Source organism: Chaetodon auriga, chromosome 20, assembly GCF_051107435.1.
Source record: "Chaetodon auriga isolate fChaAug3 chromosome 20, fChaAug3.hap1, whole genome shotgun sequence".
Classification (NCBI taxonomy): domain Eukaryota; kingdom Metazoa; phylum Chordata; class Actinopteri; order Chaetodontiformes; family Chaetodontidae; genus Chaetodon; species Chaetodon auriga.
The window spans coordinates 10,013,336-10,035,841 of NC_135093.1; the positions used below are offsets into that span (position 1 = coordinate 10,013,336).

The window sequence follows — 22,506 nt, forward strand, 5'->3', positions numbered from 1 at the left end:
GCCCTTGGTGTTAAAGTTTTGAAACTACTGTCAGCCATTGTTTTTTCTCTGCTTGCATTCCTGTGTGGAGCGGTCAAAGCTGTTCGTGTTAAATGACATTGGCCAAAAAATAGGTAAAATTTGATTTATTGTTATTATTTTTGACCCAAGCTGCTCGCACTTTGATTCATTTGCTAGTTGTCTGTGCACGCGCGCGTGCTAGTGTTCTAGACTGACAGGTCAGGTCAGTGTTTACATAGACAGGCATCTCTTGGGGATTGATACTTTGCTCCTCTGGATGTGATGATGCAGCTAAAGTTGCTTCAAACTCAAAGACATTTCTCAGATCCAAAAGGAAATGAAAGGGAAACACAGCAAAGATGAATCAGATCCAGATCCGAATCTCTGACACAGGGCCAGGAAAAGGTACATGGGTAATTTAGGAAGACAATATAGCCCATATGACAGCCTGACACACACTAACAGGATAACAGGGCCTCTTGAGACACAGCTTAGGACCATGTTCTTTTAAAGGGAACTATCCTTACAACACAGTTAGGACAAGCGTGCAGTATTTTTACAGGGTGGATCACTTTCTCCCCGAATCAATAAGGTTTGCATTATGCATATTTATTCAAACTTCCAGTCACGAGTGCGTTCCAACATCAAGGCATATTGTGAGGCAGCAGTTGGGCAGAAGGTGTGGCACTGTCTTGAGACAATGTGGAGCAGACAGGGATGGGATGGGAGACTGGTTGGACTTGTTTTTTTTTTTTTCAGACTTGCTGGTGTATCCTAACTTGCAGAAAACCCAGTGGGCTCTTCCCACTTGTTCAGCTGTGGATCAGTTCCAGGTTTTGGTCTTGGTGATGTCACAGTTTTTCTAGCGGGTGGTTTTGGAAGAGTGTTAATTGCAGCTGTAATGGGTGATTAATCAACGCACAGAGCAATGTTTATCAAGCTGCTGCTGCACTTTGATTACCTGTGTTTTAGAAATTAAAGGTGCCCTGTTGAGTTTTTTCTTTAAGTGTTTCTTGCCAAAATGCTTCCCACAAATCCCTGAGGTCTAACAGATGCGTTTCTGAGTATTTGTAATCCTGCATTGTTTACATCCATGTACTCCTGTCCTGCCCTGCCTTTAGCTGGCTCATTCCTATGCTCATTTGCATTTTCCCTCCACCACCCGCCGATCAGTGTGAGACTGGTGGCAAGAATATGTGCTGCATCGTTCGTGTGATTGCGCATCCATGTGCATCCCTTTAGCCCTTAAAGGCAGCAGACTGTGTGCCATAGCTGTTAATACAATTTTGTCGCACCTATTTGACTTTCCGGCATGTTTGCCAGGGCTAAAGATTCAAGTAGTTTTCCCCTTCAGCTATTCATAATAATATGCATTTCATGCTGTCTTGCATACAGGCAACATATGTGGACATGATCAGATTTTCGGCAAAGGGGGAAAAAACACAGAACAAAGCAATTACTGGATGTAATCATCCAGATATATAAGCCAGATCCCTTGCACCAGAGTCATCTGGCTTCACCGTTAAAACCATATTTTCCTCAGCTCAAACTAGCCTCTGATATGAACTTTGTCTGGCAACAACTGGGACGTAAAGTGGCTAATGAGAATGAATAATGACATTTTGATTATAGTCAGGCTAAAGCATATGCTCCGTGATTGCCATACGCTTACATAATCTTTAGTCTATCAGAAATAGCTGACTGCACAGGACTGACTTCACAGGCCAGCTCATTTGGTTTTTTTACCAACAGCATTAAGTGTCTTGTTTGTTTATGGAAAACCTTTAACCGCTGGCTGCAGGGTCACCGTGAAGGTCTTGCACCATATTCAGAGGACATGGACGCGGCTCAACATCATTTCTGCTGGCGTTGCTCACTTCTGTAACGCTTAACACTTTTTTTTTCTCTGTTGTTATAGACACACACATTCCCAAATACTGGCACTCATTTCATTCTATTCCTCAAGTTCAGCAGCCCCCTCCCCCCTTTTGAGTCATCCTTTTTTTCTCTTTGCTAATGAGTGCACGCACACACACACACCAGCATTCACACACTCATCCTCCATGAAAATACAGTCACTCCTTCTTGAGTCAGCCCTCTCCCTCTGTTGTTACACTAATGCACACACACACACACACACACACACACACACACACACACACACACACTCGTTCTGTGCAGTTTCCACTGGAGTCTCTGTCTGCCCTGCCCTCTAATCAAAGCCATATGTTCTCCTGGTCCTCGCATGAAAAGTCTGTTCTGTTTGCAGTGCTGTTCCCACTGCACCCAGCCTCTCACTTTATTACTGGCAGAGGGACACTGTGTTGAAAATGAAGGGTAACCTGTGAAGGATTGCAGGATGATGTTTCATCTGACTTTTCCTTTCCTTTTTCATTATTGTTTCAAGGTCTGTTTGGTTATCAGCATCGTCTCCATGGTGCTAGAGTTTGGTAATGGGACGGCGGACTGTTTTCCCTCACTTAAATCCTCTGTGTTCCCCTGGTTCTCGTGTAGTTGTTTAAGTATTTAGGGGCTCTCCTGGTGGCTGGTTTGATAAAACACTGCCTCGATTGGTCCTGACAGATCACAGTGCTAAAGATTTTCAGGGTGTGTAGGCTCACGTCGCCTCTTCAGATGAGTCAACTGTCAGTCTTTAGTATTTAAGAAAGCCCCTGCGGTCCAGGAGGCCAAAATGAGGATGCCCAAATTCATTAATCTGAGAAAGCTTGCCAGTTTGGCCCCATTATGTGACCATGACTAATAATAAACACAACCAGCGCTCTTGTTATGTGGGCAGCCACCAGAAACTGGGATGTGACTCATTTTTGATCCTAATCCAAAGATTTAATAACACTCCCTTCAAGTGAAGGATAATGCGTGCTTTACATTCTGCTAATAAGGGGGATGCCATCCTGTTTATCTGGTTATGGATAAAGTACAGGTTCCACTCAGCTTCATTTTCCTCGCTGAAATTTACAGGCCAGCAGATGGAAAGCACTTTTCCATCAGGTCTTAACCGCTTGAGCTGCGATTCTCTGGCCAAAGCTGGCCGGGTTCGACCCGCTGTGCTCGGGCCAATTCGAGCTCTTTGAATTTGCTCAAACTGGAATTAGGTTGCCATTCAAGGCGCTGTTTAGATGTTCCAGCTGCAAAAAGTAATTATTACCGTAATTAATGCAATTATGTTGTTTTATCTAATCTTCTGGTATTTGGAGTTTGTTGCTGATGGCTGACTCTCATCATGTGTAATTAAGAAGGTGAAATTTAAAATGAACTGTTCATGTCTGATGGTTGTAACTCCTTTTTAAAAGTTAGAGTTTGATTATTGTGACTAAAAATCAGGCGTTAGCAGGGTTGAGACTCAGTCAGTGCTGCATTGGTTCAGCTTTTTGATCAGAGCCTGGTCTAGTTTTCTCTCTGCGACCCACGGTCATTTTCATAATGATGCAATAATCCAAATGAAGTTATAAGTTATTGATGCTGTAATCAGAAAGACTGACATAGTGTTTGTTTTTACAGCACTTTTATTGCACTGATCTCTCCCTTTATGTCTTTGCACTGCAATTCGTCAGCTTCTGTTCGGCCTCGACCAGTTTAAGGAATGCGATCCTATTGTAGTCATATGATGTGTCTTTTCTTCTCTGACCCCCCTGTGTTAAAAAGAGGGGGCGTGTGGGGGGTTCTTTGAATGAAGAGTGTGTTAGTAGGCTGAAGATTTAAAGGGAACTGTGCAGCATTTTCTGGTACTGGATCACATTTGATTTCCAATGCAGTTCAATAACACGGAGCATCTTTCTTCATTTATACAACCTGATTCACACATTCTTCTCTCAGTACGTCCAAAACTCTTGATAAGTCATCACTATGTTCTGTGGTTTGGATGCCTCTCGGAGAACATGATGCAATGAGTTAAACTCCTCTTTAATGGGTGCTGTTATTTTCACATGACTCTGTAGCTCGCTGCAGCTATATTGTGCAGTTTTGCATCACATTTTCATAGATTCAGGGAATACTAGTTAATATTTGAACGTTTATTTTTTTCGTAGCTCGTCCAGTGTTTTTTTGCTTGATTATGACTGATAACAATGTGAAGTATGGTATCAGTGCATACCTAGTTGCATTAGCTGTCTAATATGTGCACTATTCTTTCTACGGCGTTGTTTTTTCCTGTTTTTTCTGTATTTATTATGACTCAGTTGCCCACTGAAATACTTCTTAGATTATGCATGGAAGTCTAATCTGTTTCCTTTCCTAAGTTTTTTTTTTTTGGCATTTTCTGTGCAGTAGTAATAGTCATCTTTTTGACATCACCGAAGTCTTCGTGACTGGAAAAGTAGCCTAATTGAAATCCGTGTTTTCACTGCGAGGCTCTTTCTTTACAGTTGGGTGACACCGGTTGGAGCGTCAGTCTATTGTGCTCACATGGCATGCCTTTTTTCCTCCGTGGCCCCGACACAACGGAAGAGGGGATTCCTTCCCTCCCTGACCTGCTTATTATGCTGCTGGAATGCTAAAGATCCAATGCTGAATCTTAGTGTGAAGTATTTAGCGGAGTATTTTGGAGGCTCAGGAGGATAAGAGGCATTTCAGCTCAGTTTGAGTCCAGTTCTCGTTTTGCGCTTTTACATTTTCCATGCCGTTTACTCTCACTTTCCTCATCCCCTGGCTGTGTAGCATCAAAGTAAGCTTAAAAGTGGTCGTAAATATGAAGTGCAAAGGTTACTACCAGTAATTTATGGTGCTGCGTTCTACCTCACTGACCGGGCTTTACTTTTGTTGCGCTCCATGTGAAGTTGGACCTAATCACATACCAGGCGGTGAGTCATCGTTTGGATGGGTTGTGAAATAATCCCTCATGAATGAACATTAGGGAAAGGCTTTTATGTGAGAGTGAAGGCCCCCCTGTTGAGGGGATAAACAATGATTTAGGACAGGGGTTCAGAAAGTGTTCCCGTCCTGAGACACAGACTCATTAAAACAAAGTGTTACTCAGTGTGATTGAATGGGCATTAGTGTTTAAATCCATCATTTTAATTACTGATTGAATTGTAAAGTTGTAAACAACTGCGGCCCATTTTCAAATCAGTCAATCAGCTATGACCACCTTGAGCGTTGATCTGCCATCAAGTGCTGATGGCAGCATGTATTGAAATGTGGTGACATGGACATTGCATTGGAGTCTGCTTCCTTGCGTTTGCCCCATTAGGTTCACTCTTCAGTGTCATTATATCCCTCTGATGCAGGAATGGTGTCAGAACATGGGCTCTCCATCACAGAACCAAGGCTATAAAACACATTTGCTCTGTTTTGTCATCATGTGACAGTCATTGATATTTTAACTTCATGGCTGTGAGATGCCCTTATTTCCTAAAACTACTCTACACTGCATTGAAATACTGTAACATGCCCCGTGTGTGAAAGCCAGTGTTACATGGCATCACTAAAGATCATTGCTCCAAAACAAATTACACTGTACATCACTTTTTGAATGATGTATGGCAGTTTGGAAATAACCATGTGAGATAGATGAGGGAACAACTGACACACACTCAAAAAAAAATAAAAAAAATTCCACAGTTCTGTTGTTAACCATCTGATTCTGATTATATCCAGTTTCTTCAGGACTGTCAGAAGTGCTGAGATCATCCCCTTTTGCTTTCATCAACATGTGTTGCACTTTATTGCAGCACGGGTAATGTTGGAACTCATAGGACAGAGCACCCAACAGTTCTGTCTTACAGCGAGACGGGCAGACAACTGTCTGTCCTTCTTCTGTCAGGTTTTTCAGTGGCGCAGTTGAGATCACTTTTCTTTGGCTTATTTCAAAGTAAACGAGCTTTTTAAAGCCGTATACTGCACACGTACAAGCCTTTCAAACCTTTGCTGTTATTGAATTGAATTGAAGAAATGACTGCCCTAATTTTTATTGAATTATTTATAGTTACGCTTCTGTCCTGACGAACCTGAGGACACGCAGTGGGAATGACGTGCCAATCGCGAGGTGGGCACGCCCTAATGCAAACCGTGTGTTATCTTCTGTTTGACTCTGAATGGCGCCATAATTTATAAAATGAATGTCACGCTGTATTGAAGAAGATATGTAACTAGCAATTGAGACCATAAACTCATCAGGAAACTGTTTGTTGAAGTAATAATTGAAGTGAGAAACAGGGTCAGTTTCTCATAGACTTACATACGATTTAACTTGCTTTTGCAGCCAGGGGAGTCGCCCCCTGCTGGCCATCAGAATGAATGCAGGTTTAAGGCAGTTTGGCTCTTTCCAGTTATGATACTGTCATCCTTTTTCTTTTTTTTAAACAGATTTCCCAAATGAGATCTAACGTGTAAATTGCTGACTTTTAGAGGTGCTAGTAGGGGGATTTTGTTAGCTTTGGACAGAAACAGGTTCGCTGATCCCCCCTGTTTTCAGTCTTTACACTAAGCTAGCCAGCTGCTGTCTATAGCCTCATATTTACCGTACAGATCTTCTCATCAAACTCTTTGCAAGAAAGCAAATGCATGTACGTCCTGAAGCATACTGCAGATTTACAGTATCTCATTTAGGACAGTATAGTATTCGATGAGATGAAGCAGCTTCACATGTGTGTCACTGCACTCCTCGTGTTGTAACTGTCAGTCACATGACTGCCAAGGTGAAACGTTTATGTCAATAAATTATGCACACTGAAAACACACTGTGATTGGCTGCTGAGCTTGCAGACTGACTGTGGAAGGCCCATCCCTCACGTCAGTCTTTGTCTCTCTCTCTCTCACACACACACACACACACACACACACACACACACACATACACACACTCTTTCACTCTCCTGCTATGTGTCTCACTGTTGACAGCAAAACAGTGAGCGGGAATCCTGGATTACCTGGAAAGCCTGGAGCGTTAGCTTTACAAAACTTTTTACAAGGCTTGTTGCTTACATTCATGTAAGTATTGTCATCAGATTAAACTGGAGTACTTTGATTTTTTACTGTTTTGAGATATTTTCTAGGAAAAAAAGTGAGTGTCATGTGCTGGACAATATCGTATATAATACAACAAGTGAAGTAGAAGTGATTGAGGGTTTTCTTGGTCAGTGCACTTCTCACTCTGAGTGACCTGGTTTCCTTTGTGTGTGTGTGTGTGTGTGTGTGTGTGTGTAGCCCAAGGCTGAGATTTAGCCCGAAAGAGCCGTTTGCTACCCCGGCCGGGGTCACAGTTCATCTGGTTACAAGGGCTACTTTTAACTGTGTTGATTTGCAAATTTCACCCTTTGAAATAATCCCATAGCAGGTGTGTTGTGTGGCTGTTGGTTTTTATTGCCATTTCATTTGCTATTTCTGTAAATGAGAGGATTGAAATACAGCCATGAGGATAAACACTTCATGAACAGCTGTAGCACATCTATATCAAACCTTACTTTAAGTCCTCATGCTTCCATTTTAAGGAACCACGGTGTGGAAAGGCTATCCTGTTGCTAATTTCAGAGTGTTTTTAAATTAGCTTGATGGCAAGCACAGCTGTCTATCATGCCCCCAGGCACATGGCTACAGGATTTAAAGCTACAGTATGCAACGTCTTGTTATGCTAGTACCGCCCTCCTGCCCTGTAATTGGACAGGTTCATGCCCTAAAGTGTGTCATGTGTCAGTTTGTGTCCTCAGATGACATCAGCCTTAATGTGACAGCGAACATCTGTACAGCCACAGCATTACCTGAACCCCGCAACAGATGACGAACACACACTTTCCAAACAGAAGATTGCTGTTTTTGCATGCTTTTAATAGCACCTTGTCTGCTGTGCATTTAGTTTTACTGCACTTTTGTTTCGCTTTGCTCCCCCCCCAATTGGAGCAGTTGCTATGACTTGCCTGTGCAATGGTTGCTGCACTCCCTTTCATAACTACACCCAAGCTCAATGATAGGTTAGTGCCCAGAACAAGTCATACATACCAAACTTGATTTGTGATTTCAGGCAATTAGGAATATAGACATGTACGCACAAGTTGACAGAAAGGTGTTATTGTAGTATTTATTTATTCTTACTTTCAATATAAAAGAAAGACAAAAAAAGTGAAACATTTGAGTTGATGCTAAAAGGTTAGCTTCTTATCAAGCAGGAATGACAACAGTAACACAGGCTCTGTGGAGAGATATTGTACAGTGTTGCATGTAGTGGCTAAAGTTTTGTACTTTATGAAATATCTGGTTGGACCTGTTGGTTGACTATGACACACGCAGATGAGATTCTTCCTGTAATGGACCTGGGTGGGCTGTCACCACAGTGAAGACTGAAAACAATGTAATCCGACATGATTGCTGGTAACGTGCTGATTAAGACATGCTCCCCTGAAAGCTGCCCTGAAGTTTTGATTCGCTCAGCTGCGGTGGAGAGGTTTCCCCTCAAACATAAAAGGTGAAAATGCTGCTCAGCATATTTTATCTGAGGTCTTGCAAGAAAACCAGCGCAGCACGTGTGTCGGTCAGAGGTCCTCAGGTGTGTGCTCTCAGTCTGTGTAGCTCCAGGCGTGCTGCATTTATTTCAGTAAATGTGATAAATGTTGCTTATACCATGCAGGAGAAACTGAGTGTTTCCAACTTTTTATGTCTAAGAGAGGTCATTGGTTTATTTAAGAGAAATCCCGTGATCACCAAAGCTCTTCCCAGATTCCCAAATCTGTCTTATGAAATGCTAAAAATTCTGTTTCCATCAGTCTGATTTTGCAGTGTTGATGTGCTACGAAAAGTATGGTAAAACGATTTTCCAGCAAGTAGTTTTGCATGTTTTTTATGCAAAATAACTCTTTTTATTAGCTGCATTATATTGATTATTAAACCCTATTTTTAATAAAAATCTTCATGTAACCACTTTTCCTTGCCCTCTTCAACATTTCACTTTTACTAGATGTTAATTAATTTCTGGGAAGTTCTGAATCTTGGCATGTCTCCGAAAATGTCCCCTATTTATTGCTACACGAGTGGCTCATTCTTTTACAGCTGTCTCAGCAACCCCTGTAAAACTGTAATGATTGCCTGTGTTGCTGTGCTGAGGTCAGTAAGTGCCATTGTAGATATGTGCAACAATGTTCTGGCATTGAATTGAACATGTCCCAACATTGAAGGTTGTCTTCTTTGAATGTCCTCAAATATTGCAACAGCTGAGCTGCAAAGAGGAGGAAGTTGTATGAAGGTTGAAGTCACTGTTTTCTTATGAATGGAGCGCTTGTCTGTGTCGTCCCTTTGGCTGAAGGTCTGTCTGTGTGAATGTGGCACAGAGTCTTGAAAAGAGGCTGCAGGCATCCAACGCAGACACCTTGATATATGAGTGTGTGCCGAGGGATCAATGAGCTCTGTCCTCCCTATTTGTATCCCTGTCTGTCTGTCTGTCTCTTCCCCTCTCTCACACACTCACACTCACACACACACACACACACACACACACACACACACACACACACACACACACAAAATGTGTAGCCGGTCGTCCTCCTCTGAGTCGGTCCCACATTCCGACTGTGGCCCACGCATTTTGGCAGGGAGCTGAGGGCTGTCACTCTAATTATGAGGTTTCGGGCACTAGTTTTTTTGGATTTATTCATCGCTGGCCACCATGACGATACCAGAACCACACAATTAGCAGGCGTGCATGTTGTGGGTGAGTGTGCCTGTTATGGAAGTAACGAGCAGGGTGCACGACTAGTCTCTGCCCAGCTCTGATTTATTCCTCTACCAGTGTGCTGAATTGATAAAGAGAGAAGTGAAATAAATCATGTTTTTCCTGTGATTTTGGATAAGAGACAACATTTCTGTTTATTGAAGAGTTGTGTGATGAAAGCCAGATACTGAAAATGGACTGTTCAGATTCACAGGCATCGTTACCTTTTCTCTTTCCCAACTCGTATTCTACTGTTTGCATAGTTTCCTCTGTATTTAACTTGCATTGCAACATGGATTATGTAACAACATATACCACTAATGACTAGTGATATGAGGGCATGATTGCACACATTTCTTGGAATCCATCAGTATTTTTTTTGTCCGTATTGATAGCAGAGAGATGACAGGAAACAAGGGGAGAGAGCGTGAGATGGTTCAAAAGTTCCTGGTCAGATCTGAATCAGGACCACATTAGTTCATAGTTGAGGCCTTAAGCCCTGGACAGCTGGTGTTTTAAAGATAAAGATCATTTAAAGATACCAGTGGCATTGCACCTAACCAACGCAGTTTTTCTCATTTTCCAGAAAATTTACGTTTATGATGATTGATGATAACTGTGAGTTATCTAGATGCTCGTGTATTGTGGAGATGATATGACTCGAAGTTTTCCCATCGGGTTAATTTAGGACAAAACACCGCTGAAGAATTAAATTCCACTAGTCAGAGGCAATTGGCCAATCACACTCATTTGTTAACTATACCAAGCACACAACACATCTAACACCCCATACATCATCTCAGGAATAAATGTACTATTTATACTTTTGTTCTTATTGCCCAAGATATTTAGTTGTGAAGGGTGCAAAGTGAGTGTTGTTCCTTCTCGCTCAAATTCAGTATTTGTTGTTTCAGTTGTTTCGGTCACAATGGCTCATGCTCTGTGTGGTGATTTGAGTTGAATAGTTACAGATAAGAAAGCTGAGGTGATGAAAGGAGAGAGACGGAAGGAACTGTGAGAAAACAGAAATCTTTTAATGTCAGTGAAATGTCTTTCTCATGTCTTTCAGTTTCTTTTTCACCCAGCCTTGAACTTTTTATCTCACCCTGTCCTCTGTGATGACGTTTCAGTCAGTTGTGGATTAAAAATTTGATGGAAATTACTCATGAAAACCAAGTAAATACTGATAATTGGGGCATCTGTCTTCTCTCTCTTTGTCTCTCTCAGGGCCTGCAAGTGGATGACTATGCCATAGATACATGTCAGGACCAATCGGAGCTCGCGCCCACAGGCACACACACGGCCTTGTAAGCTGCGACTGTGAACCGCACTATCAAGGAAATTCCTCGGCCCTCCAGGGTCACCTCCGTGGGTTCTGTATCTGGCGGTTTGTACAGCTGCACAAGCTTCTGTTTCCAGAACACACACACAGAAAACACACAGAGAGCACACTCTGTTTGGACGTGCTGTCTTAGTCACTTAAGAGGTCACTGGCAGCTGAAGTTGTTGCTCCCCCGAGCGCAGGCCTTTGACCATGATGGCACACTGAAATTGAACGAGAAGCTTGGGTCTGTTGTGTCGCATGACCTCAAGTGGATCTTTCTCATCATCTAAGTAAGTGTTTTTCCTTCAACTAAAATACAGTTTAATACTGATGATGGGTAATTGGTGATTAAAAATACACACGTATTATGTAAGTCAATCATCATTCAGTCACTCATCATAAGCTGAAGCTGAGGAGACTTTTTTAATATCTGGAAGTCGGCCTATTAGTCATAAACATGAGAACGCTTTCACCTTACACAATATATGGGTTTTGAAGTCTGCAAATTTCATTTCCTCTGCAAATTTCATTTCCTCTTGCTGCTCTACGGAGCCACTAATTGAGATGGAAGACGTTGCTTCTCAAATGTTAGGAATTAAGAGTCTTAGAGAAATGTATGGGGTATAATGCAATCAATTTTAGCTAAATAAATAAAGGACTTGATCTTTTAAATGCTGTTAGGTTAGATTTCTCCTGCTTAACTGTCAATTATTTTCAAAGCTGCAGTTGAACAAAGGATAAAGCCCGGCCCTCCAGGGAGTCGCGATGGCTAGTGAGGAAAATCAGACACAGGTCGGTGCTGCAGTTCTGACTCAACGGGCTTCACCTCCATCCACTGGGACCAGATCCAGCAGACATGAAAACAACGGCCAGGAAGTGCTGCGATATTCTGACCAGTTGCGGCTTTCAAAACAGCGGAGCAGCCCATCCCTCCTCTTATACAGGAAGTTGTCGTGTGACAGCGGGAAAGGGACGATTTTGCAGGAGGAATGTGAGAGTTTGGATTGCGCCTCGAAGCTCTTGAGTACCGAAGAGAAACTTTACCCAGAGCTGTCGGCTGGCAAGAGAATTGAGGGAATAACTAACACAGTTACTCAGATACCTGGGAAAAGTTCAGAGGGATTAGTGTGCCAGCTGGACACCCCTGGAGAGGGTGTGGAAGCAGGCAGTAACAGAACTGGCAGCACCAACTGCTCCTGCACCATGTCTAGCCTTAACGCGAGTCCAAACATCCACTGCTGCCACAGCCCCAGATCCAGTCTGAGCCCCAGCCCTGTTCACAGTCCTCGCCTCAGCTCCAGCCCCTCTCGGCCCAACCAGCGACACATCCGTCGCAGCAGCCTGCCCGTGTCTATGCTGGCTTTTCACAAGGTAACTAGGAGGAAGATGCTAGCCCTGGTTACCTGCAAATCATATACGCTTACACTGCTACACCAAGGCTGTTTTATATGTTCTAAAATGCTTGTTTTTTTTGCACAAGATGAGAAATACAAACATCAGCTGACTCTGTTTACATGCACGAAAATGAAAATGAGTGTGCATGGAAATGTAGTCACTGTTTACACTGTAAATTAAATGCTTTAACGCATTAGATAGCCCATTCAAGTCCTCACATAATTTGCCATGTTTTCTGCTTCTAGACATCCTGCCTCTCATGTTGGTCCATTCCATCCAGTGAACCGAACTCTTTGGTGTCATCTCCCGCTGGTTCGCCCCTTCCCAAACACCGCCAGCATCACCAAAACGGACACATGCGCCAGCTGAAAGATGGCTACTCGAGTTTAGAGAGGCTCAACCGCAGGCCCAGGGTTAAGAAAGGCTCCCTGGAGAAACTGTTCCTACGACGGGCATCCCTAGAAACCATGACGGCGACCCTGAGGAGCCACGAGAGGTCGTCCTCAAGAGCGACCAGGAACTGCAACAGGAGCAGCAGCAGCAGCAGCAGTGATGAGGGGGATGTAGAGGGTCTCTTGGATAACACAGAGTTTATTAGGAACCGTAAAGAGCGTTCCACTATCCTGGTGAGACGCTTCACCAAGAATAATCAAAAGGTATTTACATGCTCTAATCCTTTACTGTTGAATCTGAAATCTGAACACATCTGTTCATCTGTCGTCACTCTTGACAGTGTTCATCATTTAGAGTTTGCTTCAAAACAGTGAGACATGCTGAAATACCTCTCCTCTTTCCTGAAGGTGACCAAGTCAGTGTGTACTGGAACCAGAGCCATCGTCAAGACGCTGCCGTCAGGACGCATCTCGGAGGAGGTCTGGGACATGGTTGTTCATCGCAGGACGTGGCGACCCACCAAGAAGGATATATGGCCAGTTTTAAAGCGTGGTGTGGGAGAGGAATTCAGAGTCTGCAGGGAGATACTACGTCTTGCTCAGCTTAAGCAGGTAAGAGAATAAATACACCTACTCTCCGTGCATGGATTTCATGCATTCATTCTGCTGTAAAAGCTGTTGAAAACTTGAAACCAGGACGGCAATGCAGCGAACCTCTCAGCTCTTGTTTACCTCTCACATCCAGGCTACCGTTAACACAGTCCCGTTAAGGGGGAGCTGCACCAGCGCATCTCAAAAGGATTTCTGCAGTCTGCAGTGTTAATCAGCACAATTAAACATGTTTTCCACAATCATCCTTAGCCAAGCATTATTAAGCTTGGCTTTTTATGGGTTTAGGAAATATGCTGCAGTGGGAACTATTCAATCTTTATGGTGTTCATGGCCTTGCATCACTGACGTTTTGCCTCAAGCTATAATGTGCTTATTCTGCAAGTGCTCCAACATGACGTGGAATTTCCACACGTGATAAGGCATTGGGTTTTATGTGTGGTTTTTCTTTTCAAACTCTCTTTTCTGTGCCACGAGAAGAAGTGCAATACTTATGAGCTGCAGCGGCTCAATAGTATTTATGACTTGATTGATTCTTGGTTCAAGTGGAGAAGAATCGTTCTTGGCTTTTGCTTTCCTGTGTTTTTGTTGAAATGTTATGCCTGTTATGCATGAAAGATGAATAATTTGTTCAAGGAATATGTTAATAGACGAACACACACACATCCCAAAAAACACATACACACAGGCTCTTTGTTCGGGGCAGGCCCCTGCTGTGGAAAAATGATTTACTCTCTGTTAGTTCTGCTCCCCATATTACTGACAGACTGAATGACTGAGCCTTCTGTGTGTGTTTGTCTGTGTGTGTGGAAATGGACTGAGCACAGTTGGCATGTGCATTAAAGTTACAGCCATGGAAATTGTAGAAAGGGTAAATGTGCAGCACAGAGTGAAAAAGGTAGAAGGAGACGGAGGAAAAAGAGGCCAAGTGAGGCAGAGAGGGAGAGATCCAGGACATTGCTGTGTTATTATCCAGTTTCCAAGCAAGAGAGAGTGTTTTGACAAACATGAAAACCTCTTGCAGGAGCTGTTCAACTTGAGCAACTTGGCAGCCGCTATTCATTCTGTCAATAAAAGGCATTTTGTCATAAGTCATGCCTTTCAGTGTGGGAGGCGCAAACATTATGAGGGTCTGTGTTGTCGAGGAATCAGCAGCATCACACAGGATGCTCTCCTGTTGGTTTTTGTTATCGCATCCCTCCTCTTCCTGTGAAAACTCAAAACAACTGGGGACTGAAACCCAGTTCCTTCAGGACATATACAGCCACTGAATTACACGGGAGCAGGCTTTTATTTTAGTTCTCTGCTTATTTAGCTGTCGCTGTATGACAGTAACTGTATATTTGTTACCCAGGTATTAGATGGCAGTAGCTTTGCAGGTCACCACTGCATCAAGTTGTGTTCACCATGATTACCGCAGCCGGCTGTCATTTCCAGCATGTTTAAAACATCTCTTTATAATTCAAGTCAGGTCTCCATGCATTGAAGAGGGCATGTCTGTGTGGGCACTTGAATTTTTAATGCATTGCATTCTTAAGACTTCTATGAATTCTGAAATGTGCACTGCTGTACTGGATATGTGTGCGCATATATGCATGGATATGTACTTTTATTTTTATATGGATTCATGCAAAGCCACAACAGAGCCAAGCGCTGTTTAAAGTTTCTCACGTGCGGAGTGGCGCTTGTGCACTCACGCCATACAAACGCACACATACTCTTGCGCATGCTGCAGTGTGGTTTCTGACTTTGCCAAAGTGTTTTTATGAGTCCTTTGTGGTCGTAGAAATACGGGCTGAGTTAAGTCCAGGCAGAGCTGCTTTAATAATGAGCCTATTGAATATGGGGGAGTTGCCAGCACTTCCCTTGTCAAAACACCATATGAGCTACTCCTGTAAGGGGTCACCAGTGAAACTCTGAGAACGCTGAGCAGCAGTGAATAAGTAGAGCTGCAGCAGAGTTGTCATCAGGATCGTAAAAAAACTCCGGACCACATCCCATTGCAAACAAATGGGAGTCATGCAGTCTAAAATGTGCAGTCGCTCAGAAACATTCCTTCTATTTAACAATGGAAGATCAGAAAGTATACGACACTCGAGTCAAAACCATAAACGCAGTGTTTAAACCAAAGAAGAACAGCATGTTTCTTTTCTCGTCGAACCATCTGGTCACACTGATGGAGGCAGACTGTCATTTTCATAATATGTATGCAGTATTCAGCACACATTGTAAATGATTACATAATTTGCATTTGGCATATTTGAATGAATTTGTGCATACATATTGTTAGACGGCCATTGCTTGAATGTCTTTATGGACTGGGTGGATGCACTGCTATATGACACACACACACTGTTGTCTCTCCATCACCTTTGGGGACATTACATAGACATTACATGACCCTAAAATCTACTGATTATTGGGACTTAATGGGGTGTTTTGGCTCCAGAGGGAAGGTGAGTCCCCAAAATGTGACTGTGCAAATGAATTCAATTCCACACAAGCAAACCAAAGAAAAAACAAAAAAACCCCACTGTTTCTGTTTGTCTTTACTCTCCTCTGTCTTATACACACACAGCCATACGTTATAACACACAGGCCCCTTTATGCGGCATGTAAGCCTGACTCTGCAGTCATCATGTTGAGGAGTTTTCTGGAGGTATCCTGTGGCCCTCTGTGTTTATTGCTACAACTAATGAAGCGAGCCAAAGAACACAGGATTATATGAAGGAGGGATTGGAGCAGGGCAACAGTGGCAGAGGGAGAAAGGGAGAGAGGGGAGGGGTAACACACTGGGAGAGAAAGAGGGATAAAATGAGATTTTAACAGTGGAAAAAAGAAAATCTACCATGGAGGAAAAGTGAGAAACAAGGTGGGGGGGATCAGGCATGGGCCATTTGAGACAGAGAGCAGGGAGAGAGGAAACAAAAAGAACGCCTAGACCAAGACAGAGCTGTGAACTGATGTTTTATGTAGGTTTTTACATAAGTTCATAGTGGAAAACAAAGATGATGGAAACTGTACTTTTGCAGAGTTTTGCATTCTCTTACAAGCATCTTCCAAATGCTATAAAGTGTTTTAAATGTCATAAAAATATTTCTCAGGACAAGATTCACATTGGTGCAAATAAGAGAATGTTTATGAGGGCGTGCAGTCACTCTTTCTTTTTCTTTCTTCTTGTTTTTCTCTCATCTATAAAGCAGTTTTTTCCTCCCTGTTCCTCTCTTTTAATTCCCTCAATGCATTGATCAATATACCTGCAGTCTTTTTTAAATTGTTGTCCCACTAAGTGTCACGGAAGTTGAACACAAAATGGGCATTTCATTACTTTGTGCAGATTTATTGGTGAATCACACACCAACCCCCCCCCCCCCCCCCCCCCCCCCCCCACACACACACACACACACACACACATGCACACACACACCTGGCGTAGGGATCAAACTGTCTCTGAGGCCAGAAGTATTTTATTGTTGGCCTTTGTGTAGTCGACCAATTACAGCCCTGCTGAGCCTTTTCATTTAACAGGGGGTGGTGTCAAGCTAAGTGGTTGGTGACCATGAGCACCTTTGAACACACACACACACGCACACACACACACACACACACACACACGTAGGCACAGACATGTACAAACGCACTTAAACACTTCTTAGCCGAGCAGTTTGAGCTGAGTGGGAGTGGGGTTGAGAGATGGATGCCCGTAAATACATCCCATTACCGTGGATGCAAATAGTCTTCGGAGACGGGAATGCGTTCTTCCCTCCAGGGACACTCTGTGCTTTCCTGTTTCCCTCAGTGTATCTTGTCATAACTTACTGACTTAAAGCCAAAATGTTGCCAGCTCAAATCTAGGAATATCTGCGCTGGGAAAGTGAATGAAAAATGTCTCTTTGGGAGTTGTTGTAGAGTTCACTCAGCCTCCAACCACTCACCTGAAATGCTTTGCACCCCTCCCACTTTAAAACAGTATAAATAAACCCAGATTAGGTTCTCCAACCTTCAGCTTTAAAGTTTTTGTGACCACATTATTATCAGGACCAAATATCTGTTTACCCTTTTCCTACATATCTGAGAAATACCTTTGAGATTGGGCTTTCAGGGCTGTTAATCACATGGGAGGTGATCTATCATCTGACTTTTGTTGCGTGTCTCTTGTTATTTATTTATTTTGTTTTACCCCATTTAAAAGCACTGACTGTATGCATTATTATTTCCTGTCAGGGTGGATTGACAGAGGGAGGCACACAAGCACACTTAACTTTGTTGCTTAGTCAGTCTCCCATATGGTTGCTTTGCTGTTGGTGAAAGTAAGACGCACACACACACACACACACACACGCACGCACTGACTATCTCTGTTCCTCTTATTTGGTCTTTCAGGTTGAATGTACAAATATCAGATTGCTTTTCATGTTTAAGCTGCAAAGCTGGCCGTCAGCACCGTGTCCGTAGAGGAAATTGGTGTGTGAAATGCTGTTTATAGTAAAGGTTAAACCTCTAAGCGCCTCTTCACTCAGTGGTTGCAGCTGATTAAAGAGGAATAAGGGCTGCTGAAATATCAAAGGAAGCGAGTTTTCTGCCCTTCTCGGTCGCTGAAGACAAAATTGAATTCTGCTCCAAACCCAGTGTGTGATAATTGCTCCGTATATTAATGAAGTGAGAGTGACTGAAAACACGAGTTTACAAATGTGCAGTTTATTTTCTGGGACAAATTTGATAATCATCTCATATGGCTGAGGCTTAAGATTTAAGTCGAAACTTAAACCTGTATTGAAACAATTTCAGCTGGTGCAAAGGTCAAAATGTTCGTAGCGTGTGAACTCTGTCTTTTAGTCAGAATTTACTTTCAAACTATGCTTCGTCTGAACTTAAAGATAAGATTAAAAGAGATAAGATTACGATTAAAAGATAAAATGCAGCCTGTCACATATGGATGTTGTTGTTGAACTCATTCTTGTCTGTGCTGCTGAAGGCACTCGCCCTTTGCTGGTTAAATATTCATGCCTGTAAAATGGGTCAATATGTTTAGAGCCCAGGTAATAACTCTTGCAAACACATTTACATCTTGGTAACCAGTTAGAGCTTGTTTCAAAGGGAGCATTTGAAAATAAAATGTCCAGCAAATATCCGGTTTTATGATATCCAAATTGAATTGATTCATTGCATTGGTTGGCTTTTCAGGTAACTGCTTTCTTGTTAGGGTCATCAGACAGCGAGCGTCGTATTTGCATGGCGAGAGAGATATGCATACACTCATACTTTACTGTATGCATGCACAGCTAATGCCTGTTCCTTCTTGTTATGACCCTATTGAAGGGATCCAAGAGTCACTGGCCTTGGTAATTGGTAATTAATGTGCATGAGCACACAGTGTTGAACAATTTTATTGAAACTCATTAGGCTGGGGCTACTGAAAAGGTTGAAGTGAATGAAATTACACAGTATCACAGTTTGAGCTACTGGAAATTAACAAATGGCTTTATAGTTAGAAGTTAAATATAGGGTTACAATGAGTGTGTGTTGCCTCTTTTAGTAATTAAAACACACACACACTCCATGTTTTGACAAAGTAACCAAACTCAGAGCCGGAGCTTTCACTCAGACTCGTGTTTGACTGCTTTTCGAGCTGCCTCTTGCTGTGTATCCACTGAAATACGCCTTGAAAACCAGATTGGATGACAGTTAAAACAAAAACGACCTAGATGAAGCCAGCCGGTGAAAGTTGGCTGAGCATGGCGTGAGCATTTCTGCAAGGTGAACTGGCGTTGAGCAACATTGCGGTGTACCAGGACACCTGTTGTAGTTTTTTTTTGTGCGTGTGTGTAATCAACAAGGCATGTAAGTGAAAAGTGAATTCTTTACTTGACCTAGGTTCAACATTATGAATCAATTCAGCAGGTTTGCGTTGCATCATCGTAGCAGCACAGAATGTACCAGAATAAAGCACAGCGCTCGTTTGCTACTGTAGACGTGTGTTTATCTGGTGACTCAGCATATTACAGGATGCATGCTGAACATGTCAGACATATTTCATCCAAACTGGTAGCCATCTGAGAGGCTCTGGGCAAATTGGTTTGAAGATTTATTAGTTACAAGAGTCACACTAACAGACAAGCTGGAGTCTTTATTATTGGTTGTTAATGGAGAATTCCCCTCTGAGTGGCAGCTGTGAATCTCTTCCAGTTAGAGTTCGGCACAAGATTAATTAAGAAATCTGTTCAGATTGTTTTCCAGGAAGGTAAAATTCCTGGATTTGTGGAGCTCAGAATCAAATTAATCATCAAATCTTTTATCCCCTCAGATCTGCTTTTATTACCAAAGGCCAATGCACAAACTAAAATAAAACAAAATATGTAATATGATATCTAACTATTACAGTAAAAACACCAAAGAAAGAAAGGAAATGTTTTTCAAGAAAGGATTAACTACCTAAAAAGATTCAGGGATTTTTGAAGGATTCAGCTCTGATCAATTCTGCATCCAATCCTACACACACAGACACACATATACACACACACAGACAGTCATGTTTCCATCACTTTTGGGAACATTATGTAGACTTACAGTACATTCATTTCCTGGAGACTTACCCTCACCCTTATGATAACCTCCACTTGTCTAAACCTAACCCCAACCAAAGCCCTCACACTGAAATCTAATGATTCCTCTATGTGGATGTGCGTTTTATGCCCAAAAGGAAGTCCCCACCACTTGACTGTGTAAACAGATTTATGTCCCCACAACATGAGTAATACACCCCCACAAATACACACACATAGACTTACCCTCCATGTGTGTCACACTCATTTAACCTTGTGTCTATCACCCTTATGTTCTCCCTCTGTGTGTTGTGCCACTACAAAAGGAATGTGCCGAGCAGGCCACTCTCTCACCCAGCTGGGTGTCGCAGCTTAGTCAGAGATTAGTCTGTGTGTGTGTGTGTGTGTGATTGCGTGTGTGTGTTTAGTCATATGTCTGCTTCCACAGAAAAGGGGTAGGACAGTAAATATCTAGCGTGCCTCTGTAAGGAGTACTGTTTTTCACAGTGATAGCATCTTAAACAACGTAACCTCTCTGCTCTTTAAACATGGCGTGACTCCATTCCCGGCTCCATCGCTGTTTCTGAGTCGCACAGGAGCCCATGTGGCTGCTGCTCATGTTTTTGTTGGAACGCATTCCATCTGTTTGTTTTCGTGGGGTGACAGAAGGGTGTCAAAACTGCATGTGGGTGTGTTTTCTCTTTGTGGGGCTAAAATGTGCGTGCGCATGTGTGTGTGTGTGTGTGTGTGAGTTAGCTCAGGCCTCTCGCATCTTTGTGATATTGTGGGAAAATTGCACTGCTCCAGAAACTGGGAAAGAGTCCCCGCAGAGATCCAGAGCCGAGGTTGTTAAACTGTGGGTCAGGACTCGACACACACATACAAAAACAAACAGTGGACAGAGAATTTTGACCCCCTGAGATGAGATGGACACACACTCCTGATCACTGTAACATAGCCTGTATGCGTCACTTTTTGGGTGATGACCTCGGAAATGCATTCATTTGTGGCATTATGTGGAATTTCATCCGACTACAAATACACAACATGAACTTAAATTAACTCCCACTGGGGCCACATGGGATATTAGAAATGTAAACAAGCACATGCACTTGAACTTTCTGCTCCTCTGACCGCTTCCACTTCCATCACCCTCATGTGACGTCTCTGCTTGCAGCACTTTGACTACACGGCTCCAACATGTGTCACACTGTTTCTGCACCCCACCCAGTCATGTCATCACATTTAAATATTAAAGATAAGTCATTAACACCAATAACACTTGCTGGTTTGATGAAGAAAAAGAGCATTTGGATGCACATGAACTTAGTAGATTCCCAAAAAATGGATGAAATCAGAGTATGAGGCAGTTGTGGGTCATGCTTTTATTGTTGCACTCGAAGAATAACACAATTGACATAAAAATAGCCCGCCTCCTCCCCTTCCTAACACTTTGACTCATAAATTGAGAGGTCAGCTGTAGGCGATTTAGCCAAAATTAAACCCTTAAGCCTACAGGAAGCTGCACAGTAATAGTTTTTGATTGCTGTTTTTGTTTGCGTGGAGCAGCATTAAATTGGTTCGCCAAAGGCTGTGTCGCAGCAGGGGGGTGTCTGACACCATCTTATTAGAGAGAATGTTTTAGTGTGATCTTAAATCAAAGTGTGCATCTGAATGGGCAAGCATGGCTTTAAGGATGCTTTCCATTTACTCGTCAGCCTTTTTCTTTTGTGATATAAAAAATGTAATAGCCCTCCAGTAGCTATGGTGAAGTGAGAGAGCTGATTTGGGTTGGTGTGAGCAGTGACATATGAAAAGTCAGCCTTTGGTGCCATCTAGTGGAGAAGAGGATATTTTATGCTGCAGGTGAACTTGGATTTCTGGATGTTTTTGAGGTGTGACTGCTGAAGTCCTGATTTATGTTTCATAAGAAATCAGTAATTCTTGGATGATAAACTGTACTTCCTGTTGCTCTTTGATCTGAATGCTTGTGTTTCATGTAAGAGAAGTGTGATTGGATGAAAATGAATTGTAATAACTGATAAATTAGAGGAGTCAAATGTAAGGATTTGCACATTTTCTTAATTTTATGTCTTTGTAAATGGAGTTTTTTTGGGAAATGGACTGGCTGTTGGGCAGAAAGAGCAAGTTAAAGTTGTCACTCTTAGAAATTGTGATAGCCGCTTTGTTTTACCATTTTCTAACATTTTAAAGACTAAAGGATTAGTAAATTAATTGAAACAGTAATCAAGAGATGAATTGATGGCTGCAAGTAAGGATTATTTTCATTATAATTTAATCTGCAGATTATTTTCTTGGTTCATTGATTAATAATCTGGTCTAATGAATAATGTCCATCGCAATTTAGGAGCTGAAACAAGAGAGTTTTTGGCACTTTTGCTGAAAGAACGACTTATGCAATTTATCAGTTACCACAATAGCTGATTAATCATCCAATCATTGCAGCTTTACCGTCATCAGTTCTTGTTTGAGAAGCAAAAAGAAAGGCATTTTTCCTCTTTTTAGAGGAAAAAAAAGCCTTAATTTGAAATCTGATGTCTTCTAAGTTGTAGAGGAAATGCTTAATTTTAA

The 22,506-nt window shown here is 42.4% G+C and overlaps 1 protein-coding gene across 2 annotated transcripts in view; it reads left to right on the forward strand.

Annotated features, from left to right (window-relative positions):
* The window catches only part of plce1 (phospholipase C, epsilon 1), a 77,849-nt gene that overhangs the window by 440 nt on the left and 54,903 nt on the right, over window positions 1–22,506 (forward strand). For both annotated transcript variants that reach the window (XM_076760289.1, XM_076760290.1), the window contains exons 2-5: window positions 10,880–11,266; window positions 11,697–12,347; window positions 12,617–13,027; window positions 13,172–13,375. In XM_076760289.1, the coding sequence (XP_076616404.1) occupies window positions 11,742–12,347; window positions 12,617–13,027; window positions 13,172–13,375 (1,221 nt within the window). In that variant the 5' untranslated portion in view covers window positions 10,880–11,266; window positions 11,697–11,741. The remainder of the gene's footprint in view (window positions 1–10,879; window positions 11,267–11,696; window positions 12,348–12,616; window positions 13,028–13,171; window positions 13,376–22,506) is intronic.